Source organism: Natator depressus, chromosome 21 (genome assembly GCF_965152275.1).
Source record: "Natator depressus isolate rNatDep1 chromosome 21, rNatDep2.hap1, whole genome shotgun sequence".
NCBI lineage: Eukaryota > Metazoa > Chordata > Testudines > Cheloniidae > Natator > Natator depressus.
In genome coordinates, this window is record NC_134254.1 from 13,103,425 (window position 1) to 13,128,908 (window position 25,484).

General features: G+C 52.0%; 1 protein-coding gene across 6 annotated transcripts in view; it reads right to left on the reverse strand.

Moving 5' to 3' along the window:
- Positions 1 to 17,912, reverse strand: part of KCNC4 (potassium voltage-gated channel subfamily C member 4) — a 49,812-nt gene extending 31,900 nt beyond the window's left edge. For 3 of the 6 annotated variants that reach the window (XM_074936122.1, XM_074936121.1, XM_074936125.1), the window contains exons 1-2: positions 15,825 to 17,911; positions 3,166 to 4,102 (exon numbers count right to left, since the gene is read on the reverse strand). In XM_074936122.1, coding sequence (XP_074792223.1) covers positions 3,166 to 4,102; positions 15,825 to 16,469 — 1,582 coding nt within the window. In that variant the 5' untranslated portion in view covers positions 16,470 to 17,911. Of the gene's footprint in view, positions 1 to 3,165; positions 4,103 to 15,824 lie in introns of all 6 variants that reach the window. The other 3 variants (XM_074936123.1, XM_074936120.1, XM_074936119.1) reach the window with 1 other exon arrangement.
- Between the last annotated feature and the right edge of the window lie 7,572 nt (positions 17,913 to 25,484).

A 25,484-nucleotide genomic window follows, 5' to 3' on the forward strand; every position in this document is an offset into this window, starting at 1 on the left:
AACAGCAATGGGGTTTGCTGGCTCATTCCCCAGATAATTTAATGCCGCCCTTCCATAACTCAGAAATAACTAGAGGGGCTCTGTTCAAACCTTCCAAAAAATAAAAATCCGCCATGAGGGAGAGACAGAGGCCACATTCCAGCAGGCGTACACTGGAGAAGCTCTACTGATTTCATTGGACCTATGTCAAGCTGAAGATCTGGTCTAGTAACATCAGTGGAGTTGGGCCAGTTTATACCAGCTCAGTACCTGGCTCTCTGGGCTCAATCCTCAGATCAATCCTGAGGCGGCTCTAAATTACGACAAATAGCCACCTGCAGGGGGATTGGGAAGCTACCCCCCAGCTCCTTTACAACTGCCCCAAGCTGCACCCAGTGGATTTTGGCTGAGAGCTGGGTCCTGTGGATGGAAATTTTCAGTTTAGAAGGGAACTGTTCCATGAGAGTGGACAAACAAGGGGTTTGAAAGGAAATTCCTGCAACTTTAATGGAGGTGCTCAGGTCCTGTGCTGATGAGTATAAAACACAGGCTTGTAGCAGGCCCCACTACGCACCCATGAGAGAACGTGAGCAGGGCCAGATCTTCAGTTGGTGTAATTCAGTGCAGCCCTTCAGTGGGGCTACAGCAGTTTGCACCAGCTGAGGATCTGGCCCTGTACATGGTGTGAATTTAGTGCTGGTGAAAGACAACAGATTAACAGCCCTGGAGGGTGGAGATTCCTCTGTAGGGCAAGTACAATTAGGGGAAGCAGCAGGGCCAGCTTTCCTCACAAACATGTCTCAAAGAGCACTGGAAGGTACCAACTCCTGGGTCCAGAGGGCAGTTCAGTCCCCACAGCCCATTCAGTCCTTGTTTCCTCTGCTGAGATTGCCAACAAGACGGCCTGTTGGTGCCAGTTATGCTAGTGTCTTAGGGTACGTCTACACTGTAAGCAAAGGTGTGACTGTCGCATTGGCAGGCATGCCCGTGTTAGCTTCAATCTAGCTGGCATAGGTAACAACAGCTATGTAGACACAGTGGCATGGGCTAGCAACCAGAGTACAAGTCCACTGGGGTACACACTCTGGTTGCTAACCTGTAGTCAAGCCCACGCCACAACGTCTACACTGCTATTGACACCCATGCTACCATCTCCCCTTCACTTTGCAGTGTAGACAGCAGCTTTGTGATGAAGAGCCCGCTTCTGCTCTTAACATTGGGAACTGGATTAAGATCCAGCCAACTCACTTTCAGACAGCCCACAAGCTTTTGGTCACCGTCAGCTTGCTATTGTATCTATTTGCTGCTTTTGATCTACCGCTCCTAAAGCCTCTCCCAGCCAGAACTGAGCTCGACAGATTTGAGCCAGTGACCTAGATGGCTCCAGGGCTGCAACAGGCCAAGCTGAGGATAGCTTTTCAGCTTTTGCTCTGGATTCATTGGCTCTAAGCCAAGATGTTCCATGCAATTTAAATGCATCTTTTGTTTGCAATTCAAAACTGGAGACAAACATCAGGGGCCAGGCTCCCAACGGAGGCCTCAGAGAGCCTTCCTCTGCCAGCCGGAGCCTGTAGCAAGAAACCCCAGAGAGAGGCAAACCCCAGGCAGCAGCCACACAGAGCGTAAGATTGTCAAGTGTTGGCACCAGGAGATACAGACAAATCAGGAGCACGCAGCGGCTCCTGTGCTCCAATGACAGGCTGCGCTGTGAAGACACCCCAGCAGTGATTTCAACCTATTACATTGTAATACATTCCCTTGGGGGCTAGCTGCTAACCTTTGCACACCACAGACACGTGGATTCTTGGCGCTGGCAGCTCGGTGTGGTGCGAATAAGGCTGGGCAGAGCAGTGCAGAGGGTCAAATGGGTCTGCTAGATGCTGGTGGGAAAATTTTTGGCACAACAGGTTTCCATCGGAAAATGCGGTTTTGTCAAAAATCAAAATGTGTGCCAGGATCAGCGTCCATTGCAACAATAATTTCGAGAGGACAAAGTCAAAACGAATCATTTCGACGTTTGTTGCAATAACGTAAAAACATTTTGTTTTGCCTTTATTGTTTTGATTCATTTTGGTTCGACGTGTATATTAAAAAGCCAATTTTAACATCATGCCACTTTTGTGCAATTGGGTATGGTCAGGTTGTAACATGATTGAAAGGAAACTTTGTTACCATACTGAAACTAACCAATTTGACTACGCCAGAATTTTCATCCACTGGAATGTTTCAAAATTTTTCGCTTTTTGCTCCAAAATTTGAAATTAAAACAAATTTGGAACGTCCGATTTTCCCAGGGAATGGAAATTCCATTTCCTGACCTGCTCCAGATGAAAGCACCAGGTCATTGGAGCAGCTCAGGCAAATCATGTGGCACAGGCCAAGCTGGGCTAGCTACCAGGGAACAAGGTCACGACATGGGTTTGGCCAGCTACCGGGGCATAGGAGCACTGCATGGGCTGGGCTAGCTGCTAGGTACCACACAGGCCAGGCCAGCAAGGTGTCAGGGCAATGCACAGGCCAGGCTAGCACAAGAGACAGTGAGGAATAGTGCTTGCTAGTAGCTGGCACTCTTAGCACAGAGGCACTTAGAGGATTTGCCGATGGATTTCTGCAAATCTCCTAGCTAGCCATTAGCAGTGGGAAGCATGGTGCACCCTAGCCACCAACACAGAAATGCCAGCCACGGACAGGAAGCATCACCGAATAAACTACTATCTTCACTCTCGGGTTAGGTAAAATGGTTAGCACACTGGGGTTGCTTCCGATCTCATGGGGGCTTTTAAATCAGTCAGTCCTTCAGTGGAGTTACTCCTGATTTACCCCAGGGGCAGTGACAGAGAGGAATTAGGCCCCACGGACTTACCCCTAATCTATGCCAGCGTGAGAACAGATTCAGGTCCATGCGGCACCATTCCTAGTTGCTTTCCAGGGATTCTGCTTCCCTAATGTTGCAATCACCTGAGCCAGCTGCCTCTGTCAAAGGCCTGGAGTCCCTCTCAAAAAATCAATACCTGACAGCCTCGCCTTGAGGTGAGGGCATCAGGCCAGATTCTGCTCCCGCTCCAGCGTGAATCTGGAGTGTCCCTGTTGAACCACAGCAGTCAGCCAAACCCCCCAGTGGGAGTGGACTCTTCCCTAGAGTCTCCATTAGGTGGGACTTACATACCTGGCACTTTTGCATCTCACCTGATCGCTTTCTCTCCACCACCACCTCCTCCGCTGCCAGGGGGCAGGTGTCGCTCTGCGTGCTGTTGCGGGGCGAGTTGTCCTCGGACTTGCAGTATGTGGGGGAGTCCAGTGGGGCTGGACGGGGTATATGCTTTTTCTTCTTCTTTGGGAGCTTCTGCTTGGCCATAGCTAGTGAGTAGTACATGCCAAAGTTGTTGACGATGACAGGCACCGGCATGGCGATGGTGAGTACCCCAGCCAGGGCACACAGCGCCCCCACCAGCATGCCCGACCAGGTCTTGGGGTACATGTCACCATAGCCCAATGTTGTCATGGTGACCACCGCCCACCAGAACCCAATGGGGATGTTCTTAAAGTGAGTGTGGCCGCTGCCGCTGGGGTCGGATGGCTTGGCCCCAATCCGCTCGGCATAGTAGATCATTGTAGCAAAGATCAAGACCCCCAAGGCCAGGAAGATGATGAGGAGCAAGAACTCATTGGTGCTGGCCCGGAGTGTGTGGCCTAGCACCCGGAGCCCCACAAAGTGCCGTGTCAGCTTGAAGATCCGGAGGATCCGGACGAAACGGACCACCCTCAGGAAGCCCAGCACGTCCCGGGCAGCCTTGGAGGACAGGCCACTGAGGCCTACCTCCAGGTAGAAGGGCAAGATAGCCACAAAGTCAATGATGTTGAGCAGGTTCTTGATGAAGAGCAGCTTATCTGGGCAGCAAATGATGCGCACCAGGAACTCCAGCGTGAACCACAGGACGCACACCCCCTCGATGTAGGTGAGGACGGGCTCTGTCTCCACCTTATTCGTCAGCAGAACCTTTGTGGTGTTGCCAACCACCATCGTCTCAGTCACGTTGACATTTCTATTAAAGGCCTCATGTGTCTCCAGGCAGAATGTCGTGATGGAGACCAGGATGAAGAAGAGCGAGGAGAAGGCAACTATCTGCAAGAGGAAATGAACTCAGTGGTTAGGGGAACAACCCGGGGCAGACAGGGAAGGGGAAGAAAGCAGCTTCAAAATAGACTTCCTTCCCCTTCTTATCTATCCCTACAAGGGGGGAATAAGGAAAGATACACGCTGTGTCCAAATCTGAGGGGAGGGGTTCAACAACAGGATATTCCTGGTGTCGATTGTATTTCATACACTCCCTCTGACACAAGCCCTGCTCTTATTTCCTTCAGTTCCCCATCAAAGCAGAGCCCAGAAGCTTGCCATGCTAGAGGTCACAGACAAGGAGAGGACACGGCCCCTCCAGTGACACCTGGGAGACTAGCACTGGGTACCCGTTGCCAGAACCCAGCATGGCCATGGTAACCACAGCCCTCCAGAACCCGGCGGTGATGTTCTTAAAGTGGTCACCTCAGAGGGTCAGAGGTCTCCGCCCTGCTCTACTCTTCATAACAGACCTTGGTGTCGAAGATCAAGACCACAAGGGCCAGGAAGATGATAAAACTACAGAGCATTTCACTTCTAGCTCCCCTCTTCATATCAGATCGGGACTCTCCGGGTGGCTCTTAGGCCATTTCCCAGGGAACCGGTCAGTACGTCACAAAGCCACCACTGCCTGACCCTGCCGTTGAGGAGAGGTGATGGACTGGACAGGCCGGGGGAAGCTTGCCCTGCTGCTGGGGGTGGTGATGTATCTTATAGGATTTTGGCCTTGAGGGCTTTCAGAATGTCAGCCCGGCACCTTCCACCAGCACTACCAATAAAAAAGGAAGACCCTGATCCTACAGCTAGGCCTCTGCAATTGAGGTAGCCTGGGTATGTTTGTGCCTCTGCATCTCTCTCAGTCCATTTGCTCCTCACCTGAGCCAGCAGCGCCTCATGAGAAATTAAAATTCACAATGGCACAATGAACATTCGATCATTAGGCTCCCCCTAACTCGCAAAGGGCGACGGTTTGGTGTGATAACGACTCCTTCCCCGGGCACACGGTGACCTTGAGTTAAAGCTGGGAGACCCTGGGATCGTCCTTTACAGCCGGCTCCTCAGTTTGTATGAATGGCAGCAGCTCCATTCAAGTCAGAGTCCCCTCTGGCTGGAGCCAGAATTTCAAGAGCTCATGTTGCAGCAGCTCCCACTGAGAACAATGGTTGCGCCTCACACACACACCCCTCCCCCCTCCTGCGCACTGTTGAGAACAATGGGAGGTGCTGGATCCTGAAACTCAGCTGAAAATCTGGCCACTTCATCCCGGTGTCTGAATGGGAGCAGAGGACGTTTGAAATTCCAGCCCCACAGAGATTGTGACCTCCACCACTGTGCTCTCATTCAAATCCAGCCCTGGAACCACATCTCCATTGAAGCCTATGGGAGCATCCCAGGGATACATTTGACCCCAAGCCCAAAGAGACTCAGGTATAGAAGTCATCTGGGGGCTGTTTGATAGTCTAGGTGAGATCATTGTTGTGCTCCTACCAGTAATAACAACACCTAGTTCGTAAATAGCACATCAGTAGCTTGCAGAACTCTCTACCAAGGAAGATCAGTATCATTATGCATATTTTAGAGATGGGGAAACTGAGGCACGGAGCGAGGCAGCAGCTTGCTCAAGGTCCCCCTGCAGCTCAGAGATAGAATGCAGGTCTCTTGAGTCCTAGGCCAGTGCATTAGCCACTAGGTTGCACACACACAACGCTGCTCAGCAGGCAGATGTACACATCCAAATTGGGAGTCTCCGTTAAAAAGGGCAGTGCTGAATCATTATAGAAGGGATGGGCCAGCTCTTCCGCTGATGGAAATCTGCACGGCCCCATTGAATCTGTGCAGCTCCCGCTAAAACCTTAAATCCTACTCCTCTCCCAGTGCTAGAATGGGCCCTGGATGAGCTCTGAGGATCGTGTGCTGGGACACTTGCTGTGCCCGTCCTGTGGATGGACTGTGGACTCTGAGCTCCAGGGCTGCCAGGCCAGACCCATTTACAAGAGCTACAATCCAGTGTGACCGCGGGGTGTGTCAAGCTGCGGCAGCTGCTGGAACGAGGAGATGGAGATTCTGAAATGGAACTCCCTCTAGTAACAGATTTGTTTAAGTGTCCATTATGAATTCACATGAAAGGCCGGTGTAACAGCACCAGTTAAAAGCATTCAGTTGCTCTGCATGCAAATGCCACATCTCTTGCTGTAACTGATAGTGTTGCTATTCACAGCTCCAGAGTTAAGGATCTGTCTGGGTTGCCATTAGAATAGAGAAATTAATTTTGCTTGGGGAGGGGGAGAGGCTTGTAACTCGAGTGTAAGAATCTCCAATTTACAATTTACACCAGCTGAGCAGGCTCCCAGGCCCTTAGGTCCAGGCAGGATGCTGCTCTCCATTAATGTCTCCACCACGCCCCCGCCCCCCATTCTGAAGAGGGAGGTGGGGAGGGGCGGGTAAGGGATGGAGTCTATATAACAGCTGCCAGAGCTGAGCTTGCACTGGGGGCGGGGCATTAATTTTCTGCTCGTATGGAACAGCTGCAAATTACAATTGTTCCAGAGCAATTCCGGCTCTGGGATGATTCTGGAGTCTTGGGGCAGTGCAGGCCACCCAAACCCATAGGACCACAGGAGGAAGCTGGCTTTCCCGTGCTCCTTAGACAGACCTTTAACCCTTCAGTTGCTGGTTTCAAATGCTTTGCTAAGCACCTCTACCAACAGTGACAGCAGGCTTCTCATTCATCTAGACCACAAGCAACTGCAAATGGGCCTGAAATAATAAGCTGGAAAGCAAATGCTCTGCGGAAGAAATGGGTTTTATTCCCCAATCAGCCTCCTTCCTGACAGGATGAGCTCATGATGAGTCCATTATCCAGAGCATCTGTTTCCAAAAGCACCTGAAAAGCCTCTGAGCAGAAAAGCCCCAGCCTAGGAAGCTTGCTGAATCTTCTCCAGTTCCTCTATTAACAGCATGTACAGGCTTTCAGCTTTGCATGGACCTGACCTGCACTGAAGTGACATGCAGCATCCTGTAGCATTTTACACAAGTCTGATTCTGCTCCCATTGGAGTTGTTAGCAAAACTCCCTGCTGCTGGCTGCAACATGAGCAGGATTGGGCCAAGTGAAGTGCTCAGTCTCTTCTAGTCAAGAGAACTGGACCAGTTTGTGTGTCAGACCTTCTCTTGACCACCCTTGTTGCATCAGACCATGACACTGCAAGACTGTTAAAAATTACAGGCCAGATCCTCAACTGGAGTGAATCAGAATCAGCTTCCAGCTACCTCAGTTCACACCAATGGAGGGGCTGGTCCTAAACGCCAAGACTCGAGCCAAGCTGTGGGAGGCTGAGAGGATCTGTATCCCAGAGCCCCATTCTGGGCTCCCCAAGGAAAAGAGAGCAGTCAGAAATGAATGACATCATATCACACTGTGTTCAGTGCAGAGAAACACTGAAGGGAAAGATACTCTCCCGCAGCACACAGAAGGAGAAGAAGATGGAATGAATGAGACACAGGGAGAGAGACGGAGAAGGTGGCAGCCAAAGGACCTCATTCTGATCTTACCCTACCACCAGTGTAATTCGTCAGCTGGTGAAAACTGATGTAACTCTGTTGAAGTCAATAGGCAATTAATAAGATCCAGCCCAGGATTATTGACTTCAAAAGGACTGACTCCAGATTTACACCACTGTCACTTAGATCCAAATCACGCCCAAAAGACTACAGGAAAGACAGGACAAACCTGAGTTTGCTCTCTCTTGCACCAGTGTAAATCTGGAATAACTCTGCTTAAGACATTGGTGCTACACTGGTTTTAGACCCAACGTATGGGAGAGCAGAATGAGGTCTGGCAAGTATAACTATCCTCTAAACACAGAAGGGTTGGATCCCCAGGCGATGTGAATTGGTGACGTTTTACTGAAGTCAGTGGAACTGCTCCAGTTTTACATCTGCTGAGGATCTGGCCCATAATCTTTACCTTGGCTCCGACCTTTGTCTAGTAGCAAGTCAAAGTGCTTTTTTCTTTTAAAGAGCTCCTTTTTGAGCCTGCTATTTAGAAGGCCCCAGCATGAGCAAAGGGAGATCACGTCATGGGAGAATTCCAGACCCCAAAATATTTCATTGTGATTTCCAGGTTTAAGGCTAGAGCGTCTTACATGGGCCTGTCGGAGCTAAGTGACCAATTGCCGCTGACTCTCCCGGTGCCAGACACACTCTCTGTCTGCAGAGAGCCAGAAACACTACCTCTGCGCGGCATGACCTGTCACGTTCACCTCATTGGGATGTTGACTCAGATTCCCAACAATGACCATTGAGATGTCAACATTGTTAAACCACTTCACTGCTGACTGAGGCAAGGAAGACAGGAAGGGGAAGGAGCATATTAGAAAGCAGACATATTACATGTGAATGAATTCGGGTGCCACAAGTGGGTGGCATTTTGGGAGAGATTTTCACCACTCATTTCCCCCAATATTCAAGATGGTGCCAAGCCCAAGAAGCCTAGCAGAGCCCAGGAGGGCTTCTAAGTCCCACCAAGGGGGCCTCAACAGAACACATCAGAAGATATTTAGAACATCTGCATACATTACAGTGAGCAGCACCGTGGCATCTTAAAGTGGGCAGGGCTCATTTTGCAGGTGGAGCTTGGAAGTGTACCAATACCTCCCCTCCGCCCACCCCAACTGACCCATCTAGAATACAAGACTAGAAAACACAGTGTCTCCTGTGCTGAAGCTATGCCCAGCTAAGAATCAAGCTCTCTCCACAGAAGGGGGTGGGGGGCAGAAAATAAAATAGGACCTTGGAAAAGAGACAGCTAAGGGGAGATATGATTGAGGGCTATAAAATCATGATTGGTGTAGAGAAAGTAGATAAGGAAGTGTTGTTTACTACTTCTCATAACACAAGAACTAGGGGGTCACAAAATGAAATTAATAGGCAGCAGGTTTAAAACAAAACAAAAGGAAGTATTTCTTCATACAACGCACAGTCAACCTGTGGAACTCCTTGCCAGAGGATGTTGTGAAGGCCAAGACCATAACAGGGTTCAAAAAAGAACTAGATAAATTCATGGAGGATAGGTCCATCCATGGCTATTAGCCAGGAAGGGCAGTAATGGTGTCCCTAGCCTCTGTTGGCCAGAAGCTGGGAATGAGCGACAGGGGATGGATCACTTGATGATTCTCTGTTCTGTTCATTCCCTCTGGGGCACCTGGCACTGGCCACTGTCGGAAGACAGGATACTGGGCTAGATGGATCTTTGGTCTGACCCAGTAGGGCCGTTCTTATGTCCTTATGCGCAATCTTGCACCAGTGCCAGGGAAGTTGTACTAGATAGATGAGCTAATGGGTCTATGAGCCTGCGGGCACTGATGCTGTCATCTTACCACAGGGGAAAGAGGTTAAATGCTCGGGGGAGCCTTGTAAGCAGATGCTGAGTCAGTTGCCAAGCTCCATGGGTGCAGGGAGAATGAAATGCTAATAAAAAACCCAACCCACAAACTCTGAGCAGAGCAATATCACGGCCACTGCACCAAGCAAAGTTCCCCGAGCTACAATTTAGCTGCATTAGACAGGTCTACTTTCTCCAAAAGGGGCTCTAGGGTGTCTCACAATCCCCAGGCTGGGGGTAAAATTGCTGTGTGCAGTATGGGTGCTCTAGTCATTTAGCCAGGTTCATTCCCATCAGCCTTTCTTGCTGCCAGGCTAATGCAGAGATAACGCAGAGCGTCTAGCAGAAGGTTAAATACCAAGAGGCTAGGCTGGCATCGAATCTCCATCTCAAGGGAAGCAGCCTGGTCTTTCTCTTGCGACCCCCTCTCTTACCCTCGCGTCGCTTGTGAAAATAGAACGTGTAGGTAAAGAAGAGAGAAGAACCTGGAGACGAGCTGTCCAGAGACTTCTAGAGCAGGACACACGAGTTTGAGTCAGACAGCGACCAAAGGGCTGAAGGCTCCTCGGTCACTTTAGTGAGCCAGTGCCAGTGAAAGATGCCAGGTGGGCAGCTCTGGGACTTAGCTGCAGAGACGGACAAGGGCAGCATGAGGTTTCTACCCGGGACAGAACTAAGAGGGGATTTCAGCCTCCAAGGGCCATTCAGTGACAGCTCCCCTGGGATGCGGGGAAGGCTAACGGCCATGGTGGTCTTTGTGACATCAGCATACTGTCATCTCATTTCTCCTTGGCCATCAAACAACCTCCTGGCAGCAGCTTCTGATCGCTGCCACTTTGGGGCTGGACTTGAATCGGTGATTGGGGGAGGGAACGCTTCCAGGGCCTTAATTGGAAACTCGCCCTCGTCTCTGTGTTGACTTCAATGGCCTTTTGATCAGCCTCTCGAAGCCACTGGCAGTCCCCTGAGCCACCCAGCTCCTGAAGAGCGTTTGTGGCTTTCAGAAGTAACCCTCAGTGAAAGGGCTGGTTAGGAAGGAGCCTTGGGTCAAGGAGTGGGAGAGCTCATCTGTTCCTAACACTTCAGTCTTGATGCTTCACAAGGACTGTGGCTTGGCTTGGGAGATCTTCTATTCCCACCTTCTCCTACACTTTTAATCCAAAGGGAACTTGACGCTCCACATCTGGACTCTGGCACAGGAAGGGTTAAGCACTCATGGGCCTGAGTCTCCTCTCGTTTGCACTTGTTTTACACTGGCGTAACTCTGTTGGCATCGGTAGAGTAACAATTGACTCACATTGGGGTTAGTGAGGGAGCAATCAGGCCCAGTGGAGATGCACCTGATTTACACTGGGATGAGAAAGAGGGGAATCAGGCTTCCGTCTCTGTCACCTCCTAGCTCCAATCTCAGCCACGCTGGCTCTGTAACAGCATCCTCCTTTCACACAGCATCACAGATGCCTCCAACCGTGGACCTGGGCCGTGCACTTGTCCCACCTGGCTTCCACGACCAGGGAGCCTCACTCTGCTTCCTTGGAACTGCCCTGGGAAAACATCACAGCCCATCTCATTCTCACCCATTGAGAAAAAACATCCAGAGAGGAAAGTGCTGTGGGGAAGGAAAGGATCAGGCTCCCAGATGAATTAAATAACTGGCTTCTGCCCTGCCATCAACAGAGGCAGCTAACAGAAGGGCAGATGTGATCTCCATACACTGGCATGTTTTGACAGAAATCCAAAGGATAATTTTTTCCAGCTGATCCCAAATTGTCGGGTAAATCGACGAGCGAAATCTAATAAATTTGACATGCAAGGCACGGGCTGGATGGCTGAAATAAAGCAGCCAGCAGACCTGCCTGCCTGTTGCAACACAGTGTCAGTCCTAAGGACCTAAACTACAGTCCAACAATGGAAACCCTGTGCTGGGCACAGAGGTAACCAGGCAAAACTCTGGCACCGTGTGGCAATAGCACTGTGCTGCAAAAGGCTAAGGTGGGGAACTGGGGCCACAAACAGGGCAGGAGACGGAAGCCATCAGCTGGCTCACAACCCCAGACACCCTGGACTTTGTGATTCTGGTGAAACAGGACTCGAGTAAGCAGGAACCGGGCCCGTAGCTAGGCAACAGGTATCTCTCATCAGCTCCGTTCCCCACCCTCCATCCTGTTTACTTTTTGCTTAGCTTCTGTCAGAGCAATCTATTTCTCAAATTCAGGGTGTCTGAATGCTCGGCCGCTGGCGAGGAGGCCTGCAGGCCAAGTGGGATGCATTAGTCGAGCTACGGTGACCAAGCGTCCGTCACTTCCCTTCCAGCACCGGAGTGCACTAGATTTACTCAGGGTTCAGCTCACATCAGCAGCCTTGGAGCCACTCTGTCACTTCGGGAACACACGCTCCCTTTCACCTGACCGGGGTAATGCCAGCCCCAGGACAGGCTGAGTCAGCAGATCCACCCAGGGAAGGACGGCCTCGTGATTAGCCTTCTATAGTACTTATATGGCCCTGTTATTGGCTGTGCTATTATCCTCATTGTACAGAAGGGGGACGAAGACAGAGAGAGGTTAAATCTGGGGCGGAGCAGTGGCTTCAATCCAGTTTTCTCAAGTCCGATGCCAGTGCTCTAACCATTGGACCATCCTTCCTCTCTACTGCACTAGACAGCAACTCAAAACATCTGGACTAGCTTCCTGGCTTTGCCACTGACTCCCTTTGTGACCTTAGGCACATCACTTAATTTCCCTACACCTCAGCTCCTTTACAGTGGGAACAGTAATCCTTGTTTTGTCTGCTTAGATCATAAACTCTACAGGCAGGAACTGTTTTACTGTACAGTATTTGTACAGTTCCTTGCACCACGAGGCCTCTAGGCGCTACCATAAGACAAAGACAAATTCTCCCTTCTACTTCATGTGGATATTGGATGCTTCCTGCGCCCATCTTTCAGGGAGTGTTACTACATGCTGGTAAGCAGCTGCCATGCTCCACCTTAGAGGTGGCTGTATTTTGGTGGTGGGTGACAAATTTTCTATAAAGGGCCAAATTTTTCTATGCTACACTGCTAGAAATCTGGAGCAACTCCAATGGTTTCAATGGGGTTATTCTGCATTGACACTGGTGTAAGTAAAGCAGAATTCGATCCAAATTTTTGTAAGACTCTTCGGGATCCTTCAGGATGAAAGATGCTGCATAAATTGAGAGGGGGCTGGAGACTGAGCACAGAACAGGAAGCCAGGAGATGCTGATTGCTCCGCCCAGCTCTTCCCGCAATTCACAGTGTGCCTCAATTTCCCCCATCATCACAATGGCGATAATACTTACCTTCCCCATAGGGGTGAGATGCGCATTAGTTAACAGGACTGACGGTCCACTGCACTCGTGCCACCATTTACACCAGCACACAGTGTAAAACACCACCATTCTGACGTGGTCGAGTCTTGACACTCACTTTGCACCGTTGTCAAAGACTTTACAAGACGTAAGCTGGTGGGGCATTACTCCCAACGAGGGGTGTAAATCAGTATAGCTCCATTATTTTCAGCAGAGCTGTGTTCATTGACACCCACTGAGGAGGTGGCCTGCTGCGGCTTAAGTATAAGATATTATCCTGTCCCCTCTCTTTCCCACAGTCACACAAAGAGTCAAGACTCACTGTGCAAAGACTTCCATAGAGCTACACTGATTGACACCTGCTGAGGGTATGGCCCTGTACCTATATATCCTATATAGCTACAGGGGAGTCACCTCCACATCCAACTGGTTGCCACATACCAAGGCCCTACCAAGTCAATTACATCCTCTGAGAAAACAACTTGGGCCAACTTTTGACCTTGCTTACACCAGTGTAATTGGTGCATTTCCACTCAGTGGGTCCTATTTAGCTGTGGTAAAATGGTGTGTGGGATAGATGGGGTGTGGGCCCAATTCTCCTCTCACACTACCACTGGCATAATGCCATGAGACCCAATGGAGTTACTCCTGATTTACACCAGGGTGAGGGAGAGGAGATTCAGGCCAAGCATTGACAAGTCCTGCCCCAACAAAGCAAGTAGGATTGCAAAACTCATTGCCAAGACAACACAGATGTCAGAGGGAACCGGCTGGTCACACTCTCCAGTTCCTTCTCCTCCAAGCACAGAGTCCAGTAGGCAGAAGGATTTGTTTAGAATCCAGCAGGTGGAATACCAAGGCCTGGCTCGAGAAGGGCTTTTGAACCCGATCCGATTTCACCATGTTTAAATGCTCTTCTAGCCCCTAGCCTGTCAGGTTACAAAGAGAGGTCTGGATCCTCAGCACACTTCCATTGACTTCATTACAGCTGCGGATGTAGGTCAGAGTAAAGGTGACTATGAGAGCTAAAGATGGGTTGGAAACAAAGCCCCCAGTTTAAACACCCCCAAATTCCAGTATGGCTTTTTGGAAGGACACCGTTTATGCCAGCTGAGGATATGGCCCCAGTTTGCTCCCAGTCCTTTAAGCACCCACCATGGCTCCCTGCTTTAGTTACTCTGCCCCAGTGGTCCAGGGGATCAGTTGCTGACTTGAGAATCAGGGAACCCACGTGCTGTTCCTGGCTCTGAGCGATCTGGAGTGGGTGATTTCACTGCTCAGTGCCTCAGTTTCCCTGAAAAAAGGACCGTTTGCTGTCCCAAACTTTTGCAAAATGCTGTGAGATAGTGGAATGGAAAGCATTACCGAAAGGAGCCCGAGATCACTGCAGCTATATGCTACGTAGACTTGTTCTATTATAAAGGATAAGAAGGAGCCATTTTTATAGTCACTTGACTACCTAGCTACGCTATATCCTCCCACCCACTGCACCCGGGACATCAACCTCTGCTCCCAATGAGCTATCCCCGAGGCTCCCTGGCAGCATTGGTGCCGGAAATAGCAGTGCTGCCACTCCCCCTGGCTTGGAGTAGTCATAAGAAATACCCAATGCCTGGTTTCCCTCATCAGCACCCCGGCCTGGAAAACAGGAGCTCAGCGTGAGGGAAATGCAGTGCAAAAAACTCCTAAGCAATTGTTTTCAGTGGCATCTATTTTGGAGCAGCTCTCAAAGCCAGAGATCCCTCAGAGAGGGGACGGAGGTTTGGTTCCCTCTTTAGAACGGGTCTCTCTGGAGAGGCCGTCGCTGCCAGAGCATTTTATTCTGGTGTCTGTCGGGTTTCTCTTTTAGTTGAAAGGAAACACTCCGGAGGAGCATCTCACTCTCTGGGTTTGAGTGCGGTTCCTGCCAGGAATGTCAAACCCTCTTTTCGTTCCCAAGTGTGTCAGCCTGATGGTATTTACGACCTGGGTGTGAAACGGGGAACGGATGTGCAAACAGGAGCGGACGAGGGTGCAGGGGTAGATGGGGATTTGCATGGCAGCACATGAGTGTGTGTTTGTATGAGTTGGTAGTGTGTGGGCTTGGGGAGGAGTGTGCGAAGAGAAGCACATGCTGGTGTGTGTGAGGGTGAAGATGGGTGCAGGTGAGCTTCTATGGGATTGGGTAGGGATACGCTCTGTGTTTGTGTTGCTGCGTACACACGGATGTGTCTGTGTTCATGCATATGGGGGTGTGTCTATGCCAGTGTGTTCATCGGTAGGGATGCTGGTATGCGGGAGTGAGGGAACAGGCAGGAGAGTTTGTATGGGGATGTTCCATGTATTTGAATATGTACAGATGGGTGTGGGTGGGTGCGTTTGCATGAGTCCCCTTAACGTGCACAGATGTGTGTGTGAGAGAGACAGGCTTTGTGTGGGCGTGTTGTGGGTCTGTCCATGTCGGCAGGCCTGGGTGTGAGAGCAGTCCAGTCCTGGACTCCCTGCCGTAACCTTATGACATTAAACCGCTTTCAGCATGTAGATCCACAGAGAATGGCAAGAGGAACTGGATAATCCACCAGCCTCCAGAGCCACCTGGAATTCTGCCAGGATTTAGGGCTGGCAAGGACTCTCCCTGGCAATCCCTCAGTCCCCACCGGCTGTGGGATGGCAGCCGGGGACGTGTGCTGGCCTGGTGTCGGGGGCTGGCGGCTGATCATTCTGTGGCTGAAACCACCCCTTGTGCAGGGCAGGAGAAGTGGAGTAGAGGAAGTTAGAGAGGAGCATGGGTGGGGGGAGGGAGGAAGAGTCAGCATCCCTCAGGGGGAAATATGGGGAGGGCAGCAAGGCAGCTCAGGTGGGGGAGATGAATGGGAGAACCGAGGCACCCATGGAGGGGTGGCAGATGAATGACAGGGTGAACCAATGCGCCCGGGGAGCAGATGAATGAGGGGGGAACCAATGCATGTCAATGACCCTGCACCTGCTCTGATCCCTCCCTCCCCTCCCACCCACCCGCCGGGGTTGTCTCTCGCAAACTCACCCTTGCTGCCCTGGACGAGTAGGGATCCTCGAAGAGCGCCCACATCCTAGGCTGCCAGTTGCGGCAGCATCCACGCCCTCCTGTGGCCCCAGCAGCCCCCGGCGACCGGTCGTCCATGCCCAAGCGCTGGAGGGCCATCTCCCTGCCCCCTTCCTCCTCGGCCTCCTCTCCTCCTGCCCCGGGCTCGGGGCTCTCGAAGATGTCCAGCGCCTCCTCGGCATCGCGGTGCTGCCGGTAGGTCATCCAGCAGCAGGGCTCCACGTCGGTCTCATCGATGCCCCAGTAGGTCAGCTCCTCCTCGAAGAGGGGCCCGCAGATGTCAGCGGGGCAGTGCAGCTTGCCCGTGCGGTAGTAGTTAAGCACATAGGAGAAGATGCCCGGGTGGCGGTCGAAGAAGAACTCGTTGCTCTTGCCGTCGAAGTCGAAGTTGCTCTGGGCATCGGGGTCGGCCAGCCAAGCCAGGCGGGTGCCGGGCAACGTCCGCAAGGTGCTCTTGTAGGTCTCATGCCTGGTGCCCCCTACGTTGATGGTGATCTTGTCCGACTCTTCCCCTTTGGCCATCTCTTCCTTCAGGCATGTTTTGGAGGGTGGTTTGTTCCCAGACTTGCGTCCACGGTACGATGAGACACACACCGAGCTGATCATAGATTTAGGTGGATGGGAAATGCCCTCTAAACACCCTTCCTTGAGCAAGGAGCTGGGACAGAAGGGCGATTGTGGGGGGGAGCTCAGCTTTCTCTCTCCCCAACCTCAGACAGCTCTGCCCTTTGGCTGCCTCATGGATCTCTCTCTGGAGGAGGAGACTGGGCACAGGTGGCTGCTTTGGGGAGAAGGAAGGGGGCAATACGAAGGCCTGGTGCCCTTGCTCCAAACACCAGGAAGCCGCAACGAGGAAATCGCCACCGGGAAGAGAAGAACAGTGACAGAAGCTCGTGCCACCGGGCTGCAAGCTGGAAAGTAGCGGCAAAAGGCACTTCGATTCGGGGAACAAATAGATGTGGCTGTTGGGAAAGCCACAAAAATAAATCTGAGGAAGAGAGAGACAGAGAGATTTCAACAGCCGCAGCAAGTGTCTGTCTTCCTCTCTCTGCTGGCGATGGCAAAAATCAATCAATCCAAAAATCAGAGTCTTTGGGAAAAGATGGGAGAGCTTTGCTCTGCTTTAAGATCGATCTGAAAGTTTGGAAGAGCGGGAAGGAAACTGATTCAGAGCGATGCTCCAGGAAGGTCTCTCTCTCTCTCATACACAAGAAGAGTAGATACCTGATCCTGGCTATATTTAGAGGAGTTGGTTCCCTGTGTTTATACTCCCCTCCAAGACAGGCTTAAGGACCAACAAGAACGGCTGGCTTTGGTTTCTTCTATTCCCCCTTCATCTGCTGTCAGACACTCCATAGAATCCGCTCCCCAGCAGACAGCACCGGGTGCACCGGGATCCTGGCTTGAGGCTGGGGGGGAAACACGCCCTCCCCCCAGCTCGGCTGGATTCCCCTTCCAGGCGCGCTTCGGGGAGAGAAGAGAGCCGAGGGCTGGCTTGGGAGTCTCTGGGATCTGGGTCAGTTGCAGGCGGAGGGGATGTAAACACACTTGCTAGGACCAGGAGACTTGCCCGGGCTCTGTCTGTCTCTGTCTCCGAGGCTGGGGGTTGGGTTTTTTGTTTTTTGTTTTCAGCCCCGAGACGAGCTCGCTCGCGTGGATGGGTGGGATCCAGGAGCCGCTTGCTCCTCGCTCGCTGCCAGCTCACGGTCACTTTTTGGCTCGGCGGGAGGGAGGGAGGGAAGGAGGCGATCCGGGGGGCGCTGGGCTGGCCTGTGGCAGCTGCAGCTTCCTCACACCCAGAGTATCCTCTTGCATCACCCAGCAGGCGCTGGCTTCCCGGGGCTGGGGCAGGGAGATCTGTTGCTCCTTCTCTGGGCTCGCCACCTTCCCCGGCAGGGCGCCAGCGAGGGAGCGCTGCAGGTGGCAGCTGCGTCTGGGGTGGGGGCCGATCCGAGACCCGCGGGCGGCGGCACAGCCCTGTTTGGGGGCTGGGTTGATGAAACGCCGTCGGCTGCTTGTTGCTTTTATACGCGGCTCCTGCCTTTCCAGGCTCAGCCCCTCTCTCCTCTCCTCCGAGCTGGTTAACCCTTCCCGCCCCGCCTTCAGCGCGCCTTGTATTGATCAGTCCAGCCCGCCCCTATCCACCCTCATCCACCTCTACCCGGCTAGGGAGCTTACACCCCCGGACCATCTGGGGATCTCCCAGCACGTTACCCCCCCATGAATTAAGCCTGGCCAGGCTCCAGGGAGGGGTGGGAATGTCATGCTCTCCCTGGGGAAAAGGCAGCGGAGATCTCTGGAGGCACCGGCCCAGGGAGATCAGAGGCTGGAGTTAAAAACAGACCCACCGACTTTGCCAGGCCAGCTCCATCCACAGCCAGACTAACAGATGCCAGGAGCAGATAGAATGGGCTAGATCCTCAGCTGGTGTAAATCCACGCAGCCCAATGTGACCTTCTCAGGAGACAGTCAGCAGATAGTCTCCTGCTCTCCCTAATGCCCTGGAGTGCCGGCCTGGGATGTGCCAGCCCATGTCCGTTGGCACGCCCTCCCTCCCGGCTCGCTGCGCCCTGCCAGGCAAAGGGCTCTTTATCCCTCCCAGGGTATTTTTCAAGATGTCGTGACAGGCCAGGGGAAATTTGAGGAGGGTTCAGAACGTGCCTGGGCTGACCCCCTGCCAGAATTGTGGGTGGGGGGTCCCCCCCATGGGAAATCCAACACCAGGCACTTTAGGCTGAAAATGCTCCCCCAGGGGAAAGCTGGACTGCCAGATGTTGGATGGGGCCTCACATCAAAACCTTCCTTTGGGTGGTTTCTAGTGACTGTCCAGGGAGAAGCTAAGGAGCCCCAGCACCTTTTGGGAAACGAATAAGGGACAACTCCTTTGCCAAGGCCAGTGCCCAAGGTCCTGGGTGAGCAATTTGCTCATGACCTGACCGGCACTGTGAGTGCTCAGCCCCTCTGCAAATCGACCCATATAAGTCAGCAGCTTACTGGTGCCATGTTTACCTACATAGTTATCTCTGGGCCTTTAGGATTGTGCAGCCGGGTCTGTAGGATCCCCACCGTAGCCTGCTGGCAGTTTGGGCTGAGTGGGAGGCCGGGGCTTGCTGGAGGCTCTCTGGGGCAGGGCTAAGGGTAACCCCAGAGCTCAGGGAGCGAAGTCTTTCCCTTAAGCGTACTGGGCTCTGGGATCCAGCCCACAGCCAGAGGGGAGATCCAGAATGGTCCACCTGGCTCTGCTGTCTCTGCAGGGAAGCGATGAATGGTGCAGATGGTACTTTTATCTCCAGAACTCCTTGGTTCAATTCCTCCTGAGAACCCAGCCAGGGGGTCATCGTGTAGGAGCCAAGAAGGAAGGGGGTAATATGCCATGCAGAGAGCACTTAATACAAAGTGAGGGAAAGGGGCAATTTACACTCACTTCCTGTTCCCTTGAGGCCCCTGGCTGGTGGGTGTGTGGGGTGGTGGTGGCCAGCCCGTGGTCCCAAATACACCTCCCTGGCAGTGCTGACCCCTCCCTCCTTTGCTCTTTTTAGCATCCGCAGCCCAAGTACAGCTACCTCCTGCATGGGGTTGGAGGTACCTGGCACCCCGCTTTGCATATCCACAGAAGGATGAATGTAATTTGGCCCTTAGGCCTGAGAGAAAGATGTTCAATTATGGATCAGGTATATAAAAAAAAAATCAATGGCAGTATTACACCCAAAGTACCCCCCCCCATCTATGGTTCACTTACTGCCCTTTGGGGGCCAGAACCTCAGTTGGTGTAAATCAGCATCACGTTGTAGCAGTCAATGGAGCTACCCTGATTTACATCAGCTGAGGATCAGGCCCTGGGATGCTTTGACTGGGAAAGCTGCTATGGAAAACAAACTCTCCCCTTTCTATGCATAATAAATCTGTCCTAACAGGCTATACCCTGCCATCCTTAATGGACGGTTGGCCAGAATGAAGTAGGAGTGAAAGCTGTGGGATGGGACCCAAAATGACAATATTTTACATTTATGTAGTGCCTGTCTTCCCAAGAGATCTTAATGCACTGAGGAACCCATACTCATGGGGCACTACTGGATTGCAGCCTCCTCTGGGGTGCAGGGAAGCAGCCCGCCAGAAGACTAGCTCACATCAGGAGGAGGGAGGGAACTTTTGGCCAAGAACACCTGTGCCAGCCTGTACTCTGTCCAAAGATGCCATCAGATCTTTAATGTACATGCAGAAAGACAGTGAGCATATATGGTCTCCCCCAAGAGGTGCCCTTACCTGCATAGAACTCAGTTTATCTACATCAGAAGGATGAAGGAAGGTGTCTCACTCATCTTTCAGATGAGATGTGAAACTGAGGTCTGGCCCACTTGGTCATTAAAGATCCCATAGAGTAGGACAGGTGTATTAACCCCACTGTCCTGTTTAAATTCCAGATGATGTATTTACATGCTTCTGAACGGAGTTGCAGTGGGATGGATTATTCTGCTCTAAGGGACATAACTGTTCTTGCAGGAGTCACCAGGGGTCCCTGTTACACAGTCTTACACAGAGTTTCTTCCCCCTGTCTCAGTGTAGGAGCAAGTGTACAGTCTTTGAAGACATGCTCTTTTGCTATTTGTTTTTGTCACGCAGGTTTGCCTCAGGGCAGCCGTTGCTCGTTGCAGGAAAGTTTGCTCTCTGCCTGAATCTCTCTAACTAGAGTCAGTTCTCAGGACTGAGTTGTCCCTGGGAACTGGGCATCAGTGTTTGGGCTGAGATTCTTGAAAGAGGAGATTGCTTGCATGCTGCTTGTCACCATCTCTGTTCCAGGACTGGTGTATATAGCGTAAAAAAACAAGCTCCACTAAGAAAATACCCTGGCTCCATATCATTGATTTCTTCTCCAACAGGAAACTGAGCTGGAGGACCCAGATATCTGCTACAGCATAGCAGAGGGGCATTGATATTGTTGTTGTGACGGGTGTACCTGGTGAAGCCTGCAGGGTACAGAGAATTGTGGAGGCAGACAATTTAGAGAATGGACTATGGATAAAGCAGAGACCCGGGTTCTATTCCCAGCTCTGCAGGGTGACCTTGGGCAAGTCGTGTTCCCTCACCCTGCCTCAGGTTCCCCACCTGTTAAAAGGGACTGACCTCCTTTGTAAAGCACGTTGAGATCTACTGACAAAGAGCACTAGATAAGAACCAGGGATAATTAGTGGTAGCAGTAGCACCCATTATGAGCTGGATGCTTCCCAAACCGCAGGAACAGCCAGGATAGGGACATTTTGGAGCTTGGGGACAGCTCATCCTGAGCCCTCTCTCTCTTTCTCACACACCTGAATTTAGCTTTCCACCAGCCTTGTTGTGACTCCCCCTTGGGACCCTTCTCTCACTTCCTTCAATTCAGCCACTTCAGCTGCATCCTGGAAGCTCCCATTCAAAGGAACAGGAAGGGGCTGGCAGAGGCTCTCCCTCCCCAGACAGCACCCCAGGAGGATGAGTTGCGTGCCTGCTTTTGGAGGGGCAAAAAGAGGAGGGTGGACTGCAAGCATGGGGGGCAGAAACCCAGGGAACGCCTTCAGGACTGGTGGAAATGCCCTTTATCTTCCATAAGAAGTGGCTCCTACAGCCTCCTATTGATAAGCCCAGAGCATCTGTCCCACTTGACAAGGATACTTCCTCGGAGAGTAAGCGTTATACCATAAATTAATAGCCCCTGAGAGCTAAATACCCAGTATCACCGTCCCCACAAATTCAAATATCATGCCTGCCATTGGCCGCTGTTGGAAGACAGGATACTGGGCTAGACAGACCTTTGGTCTGACCCAGTGTGGCCGTTCTTATGCCAGGTCACCAAAGATAATAATAATTAAAAAAAAATCACAAGAGTCTTGATTTTTAAGACAGTTTGGCTTAAAAAGAAGAAATGTAGTGTTCTTTTTTCTTTGCCTTCTGGGTTCTGAGCCTTTAGGTCACACTCCGATCACATTTCCAGGGTATTCACCATGAGAGCTAGATACGTACTTTTGTCTTTTAATGAAAGCCAAGATTTTCACACAATCACGTCTCCGGGAGCTGGGGCTTGACTAAACACACCAAGTATGACAAGACTCTCCAGAAAGTCAGGAGAGTTGGCCACACTATGAAACAGCTTCAACACTGAATATCTATGAAGCTGTGGGCCAGTGTCTCAGCTCAATGGGACACACCAATCTATACCAGCTGGGGATCTGAGGCAGGATCTGAATTTTGTGATGATGGAAATCCAAATTCAGCTCCATATCCAAGTTTCGCACAGAGTCCTTATCCTTATAAGAGGCTGGTTGGAAACCCTGGATCCAATCCCTCTGAGGTATTTAAAAAGCCAAACATGCATCCAAAGCCAAGTTTTCGCAAATGGTCCTTGTAACAGAAGCCACTGGAGTGAGTGGACACCAGCGCGTGGCATGTAACCCTAAACCCTGCAAGATCTGGGGCCTGGCAATAAAGATCCATCTCTTACCAGCACTCTTGTGAGTCTACACCCTTATTACAACCCCCTAATGAAATGAACCAAGAACATGGATTAGTATCAGTTATGTTAGGGTAGTAGCTAGCAACTTCTGAGATCCTGGAGGTAGTGTTTCTTAGTGGGCAGAGCACCGAACTGGGATTGAGAAGACCTGGGTTCTATTCCTTGCTCTGTCACTGTGTGCCCTTGGACAAGTCTTCACCATTCTGTGCCTCGGTTTCCCCATTTATAAAATGGTGATAGTGCTGTTGACCTCCTTTGTAAACTAGTTTGAGACCTGATGCAAAGCACTATAAAAATAGTGAGGTATTATTATTGTGTGAGGTGCTGTACAAACACAGAGTAAGAGATAGAGCCCACCCCAAAGAGCTTACAATCTACAAAGAAGAGGGCGGGTGGCATGGGAAATACCAGGTCAGAGTAGCAGAGATGGGAACAGAACCCAGGTATCCCAAGTCCCTCTGCATAGGGACGGGGAAGGGGAATAAAACAGGATTGGAGTAGAAGGAAAGGAAGAAGTGAGCGGGCAAGGAAATGAGGAGCACGTAGGAAAGGGAGCGAGTGGAGAAGGGCGAGGAAGAGGGAAGGCTCGGTGGATGGTTGAAGGATAAGAAGCAGAGCTGCAGCGTGGAGGAGCAGTGAGAGTGCAGGCGGGGAGAGAAGCAGTGAAAGAAGCACAGACGGGGTGGGGAGGAATTGAGAGAGTCAGGGCGGAAGAAGGATCGCAGGGAGGAAGGATGGGGGATAGGCAGAGAGCTCAGGGGTTAAACAGCAGAAGCCGGGGATTAGACATAAGAACACTCTGCCCTCTGGTGGGTTTGCAAGGATCTGAAAGTCCTTCATCCTAAAGAGACCCTGCTCAGCACCTTTGCATTGTAACAACCCCCCCACCCCCACCCCCAGTGTGGGAGGTCAGCAGGGGCAGAAACCAGGACCAGCTCCAAAGCACCCAGCTCTGCCACTTGAGCTAAAGGAATGACTCCACTAGTTGGCAGCAGTAGTAGGCTGTTATCCTCCAGGAAGACCAGCCAGCAAAGGGGCACACAACACACTGCTATTCCAACAGTCAGCAGAACAGAGCAGGCCCAAAGCACTTTTCCCCCTTTTCTGCATGTCTTCATGGCTCAGAAAGGGGATGACACTCAAATATTTGCTGCTCACTCACTAATCACCAAAATTCAAGGAGCAGAGGGCATGGGAGACAGGGAGCATTGGCCCTACACCTGCCTCCACCCCACCCCCCCCCCACAAGGGACCCCATGACCAGTGGAGAACACTTTGTGGATCCAGGATTGTGGGTGTCACGAGGGGGATTTGTGCAAAGGACCCCGCTGTGCATGGACCCGGGAGGGCAGACAGACGATCTCCCCTCACATTAGGTGCGCTTGCCTCTGAGCCAGAATGGCTTCACGACGGATACTGTGGAGCAATATAAAACCTATATTGATTAGAATGGCACTTAGGTTGCCACAGTATCATGACAGCATGCTGTAAACATCATCGCGTCAGGACAGGCAGGCTGGTGGAGGCAGGGATCCCTGGGTTGAGGCTCCCCCTGCTCTGGAGAAGGGGCTCCTGGAATACACGGCTCGTCTTGGCTGGCACGAGGAGCGATGCCATCACACCCATGCCACGTCACCCTGTGGGGTCAGCGGAGCTGCTCTGCTGACCTCCACAGGGCAACGTAGCATGGGTGTGATGGCATCACCCCAGCTGGGGTGACGTAGCTCAGCTTAATTGGGCTCCTGAATCAGTCACTCACCTCACCGCTCCCACCCAGGGCCAACATCCCCAAGGGCTTCTGAAAATCCCCCCTGCACTAGCTGGGTGTGCAAGACGCTGCCCACCCCAGCACTTTTCAGGGCCACATAGAGGACCAGACCCTACTGCAGCTGGGGGAGCTCAAGAGGCAGAGGTCGGTGCTGGGGGCCACAGTTCAAAGCCAGCTGGCAGGGGGTTTGTCACACGCGTAACAACGCAGGGATGCAGGCCAGATCCACGCAACCATGGCAGGTGCACTTCCAAAAGTCCCGGCTTCCTAAGTGTGCAAAGCGGGCCTTGTGCGGCAGACCTCGGTTCAGGTTCTGCATGAACTTGGCTAAGACACTTCCTCCTGCCTGTAGGAGAGGCAGAATAATCCTTCCTTTCCCTGGCTTTTCTCTATCGAATGGGAGCTCTTTGGGACAGAGGTGGTTTCTCACTGCTGTGCGTACAGCATCTAGCACAATGAGACTCTAATGCCGATCATCCTGGGAGGCTCCTACACTGGCAGAGCCCACGGCTAGCTGTGCAGGGCGCCCAGATCCTTTAAACACGGCAACTGCCCCGTTTCCAATTCCCATGCTGCTAATTGAATGGCTTCCCTTTATCAGTCCCCTTCAACTCGAGCCTCTCTCGGCCACATAGGTCAGGGCGGCTCTTTATCGCCTCACTCCGTTACAGCCTTAGAAGCCACTCACCGCTGCGGGGTGGGCTAACCTGAATCAGAGAGGAAACAGCCGTGGGGAACGCAGTGGCTTGTCGTGAAAGGCTGCTCTGTTCTCAGAGGGTTTCAGTCCCTCGTGCTTCCTGGGGCTACAGCAGGGCTAGGAAATGGGCAGTATCCCAGGCTGGGATGGCCCTTGAAGAGAGCTGGGGTTACCCCCCTTGTGACTAATTACCTGTCACCCACGTGAGGAGGTCACAGGCTAGATGACAACCCAAAGATCAAAGTGCTAAGCTCAAAGGCCAACAAGCATTTCCTCTGGAGCAAGACCTGCAGGGAGCAGGTAGGGTCCTGCAGGGAACAAATGGGAGACAATGGATTCGGAGAAATAAATCTCACCCCTTAGAGAGAAGGGATCTGGCTGCAGCTGCTGTTGGGAGTTATTTAACACACTGGCCAATGAGCTGGACCCACTGGCTTACAGAGGGGCTGTGGTCCCTACCACTCACTGGCCAGCACAGCTGAGCTAGCCCTGTGGGGCAGGGAGTGATAATTTGCTACTGCTGACTACCTCCTGGAGCAGAGCAGAAACCAAGGCAAGGACTGTGCCTCTGTAGTGACCTGGGGTGATGCAGCTCCAGGCTGTTCCTATCTGTGCCCCCCATTACATGCATAGACCCCCTAGGCCATTTTTCTAGAGGGTTTTCTCTAATCA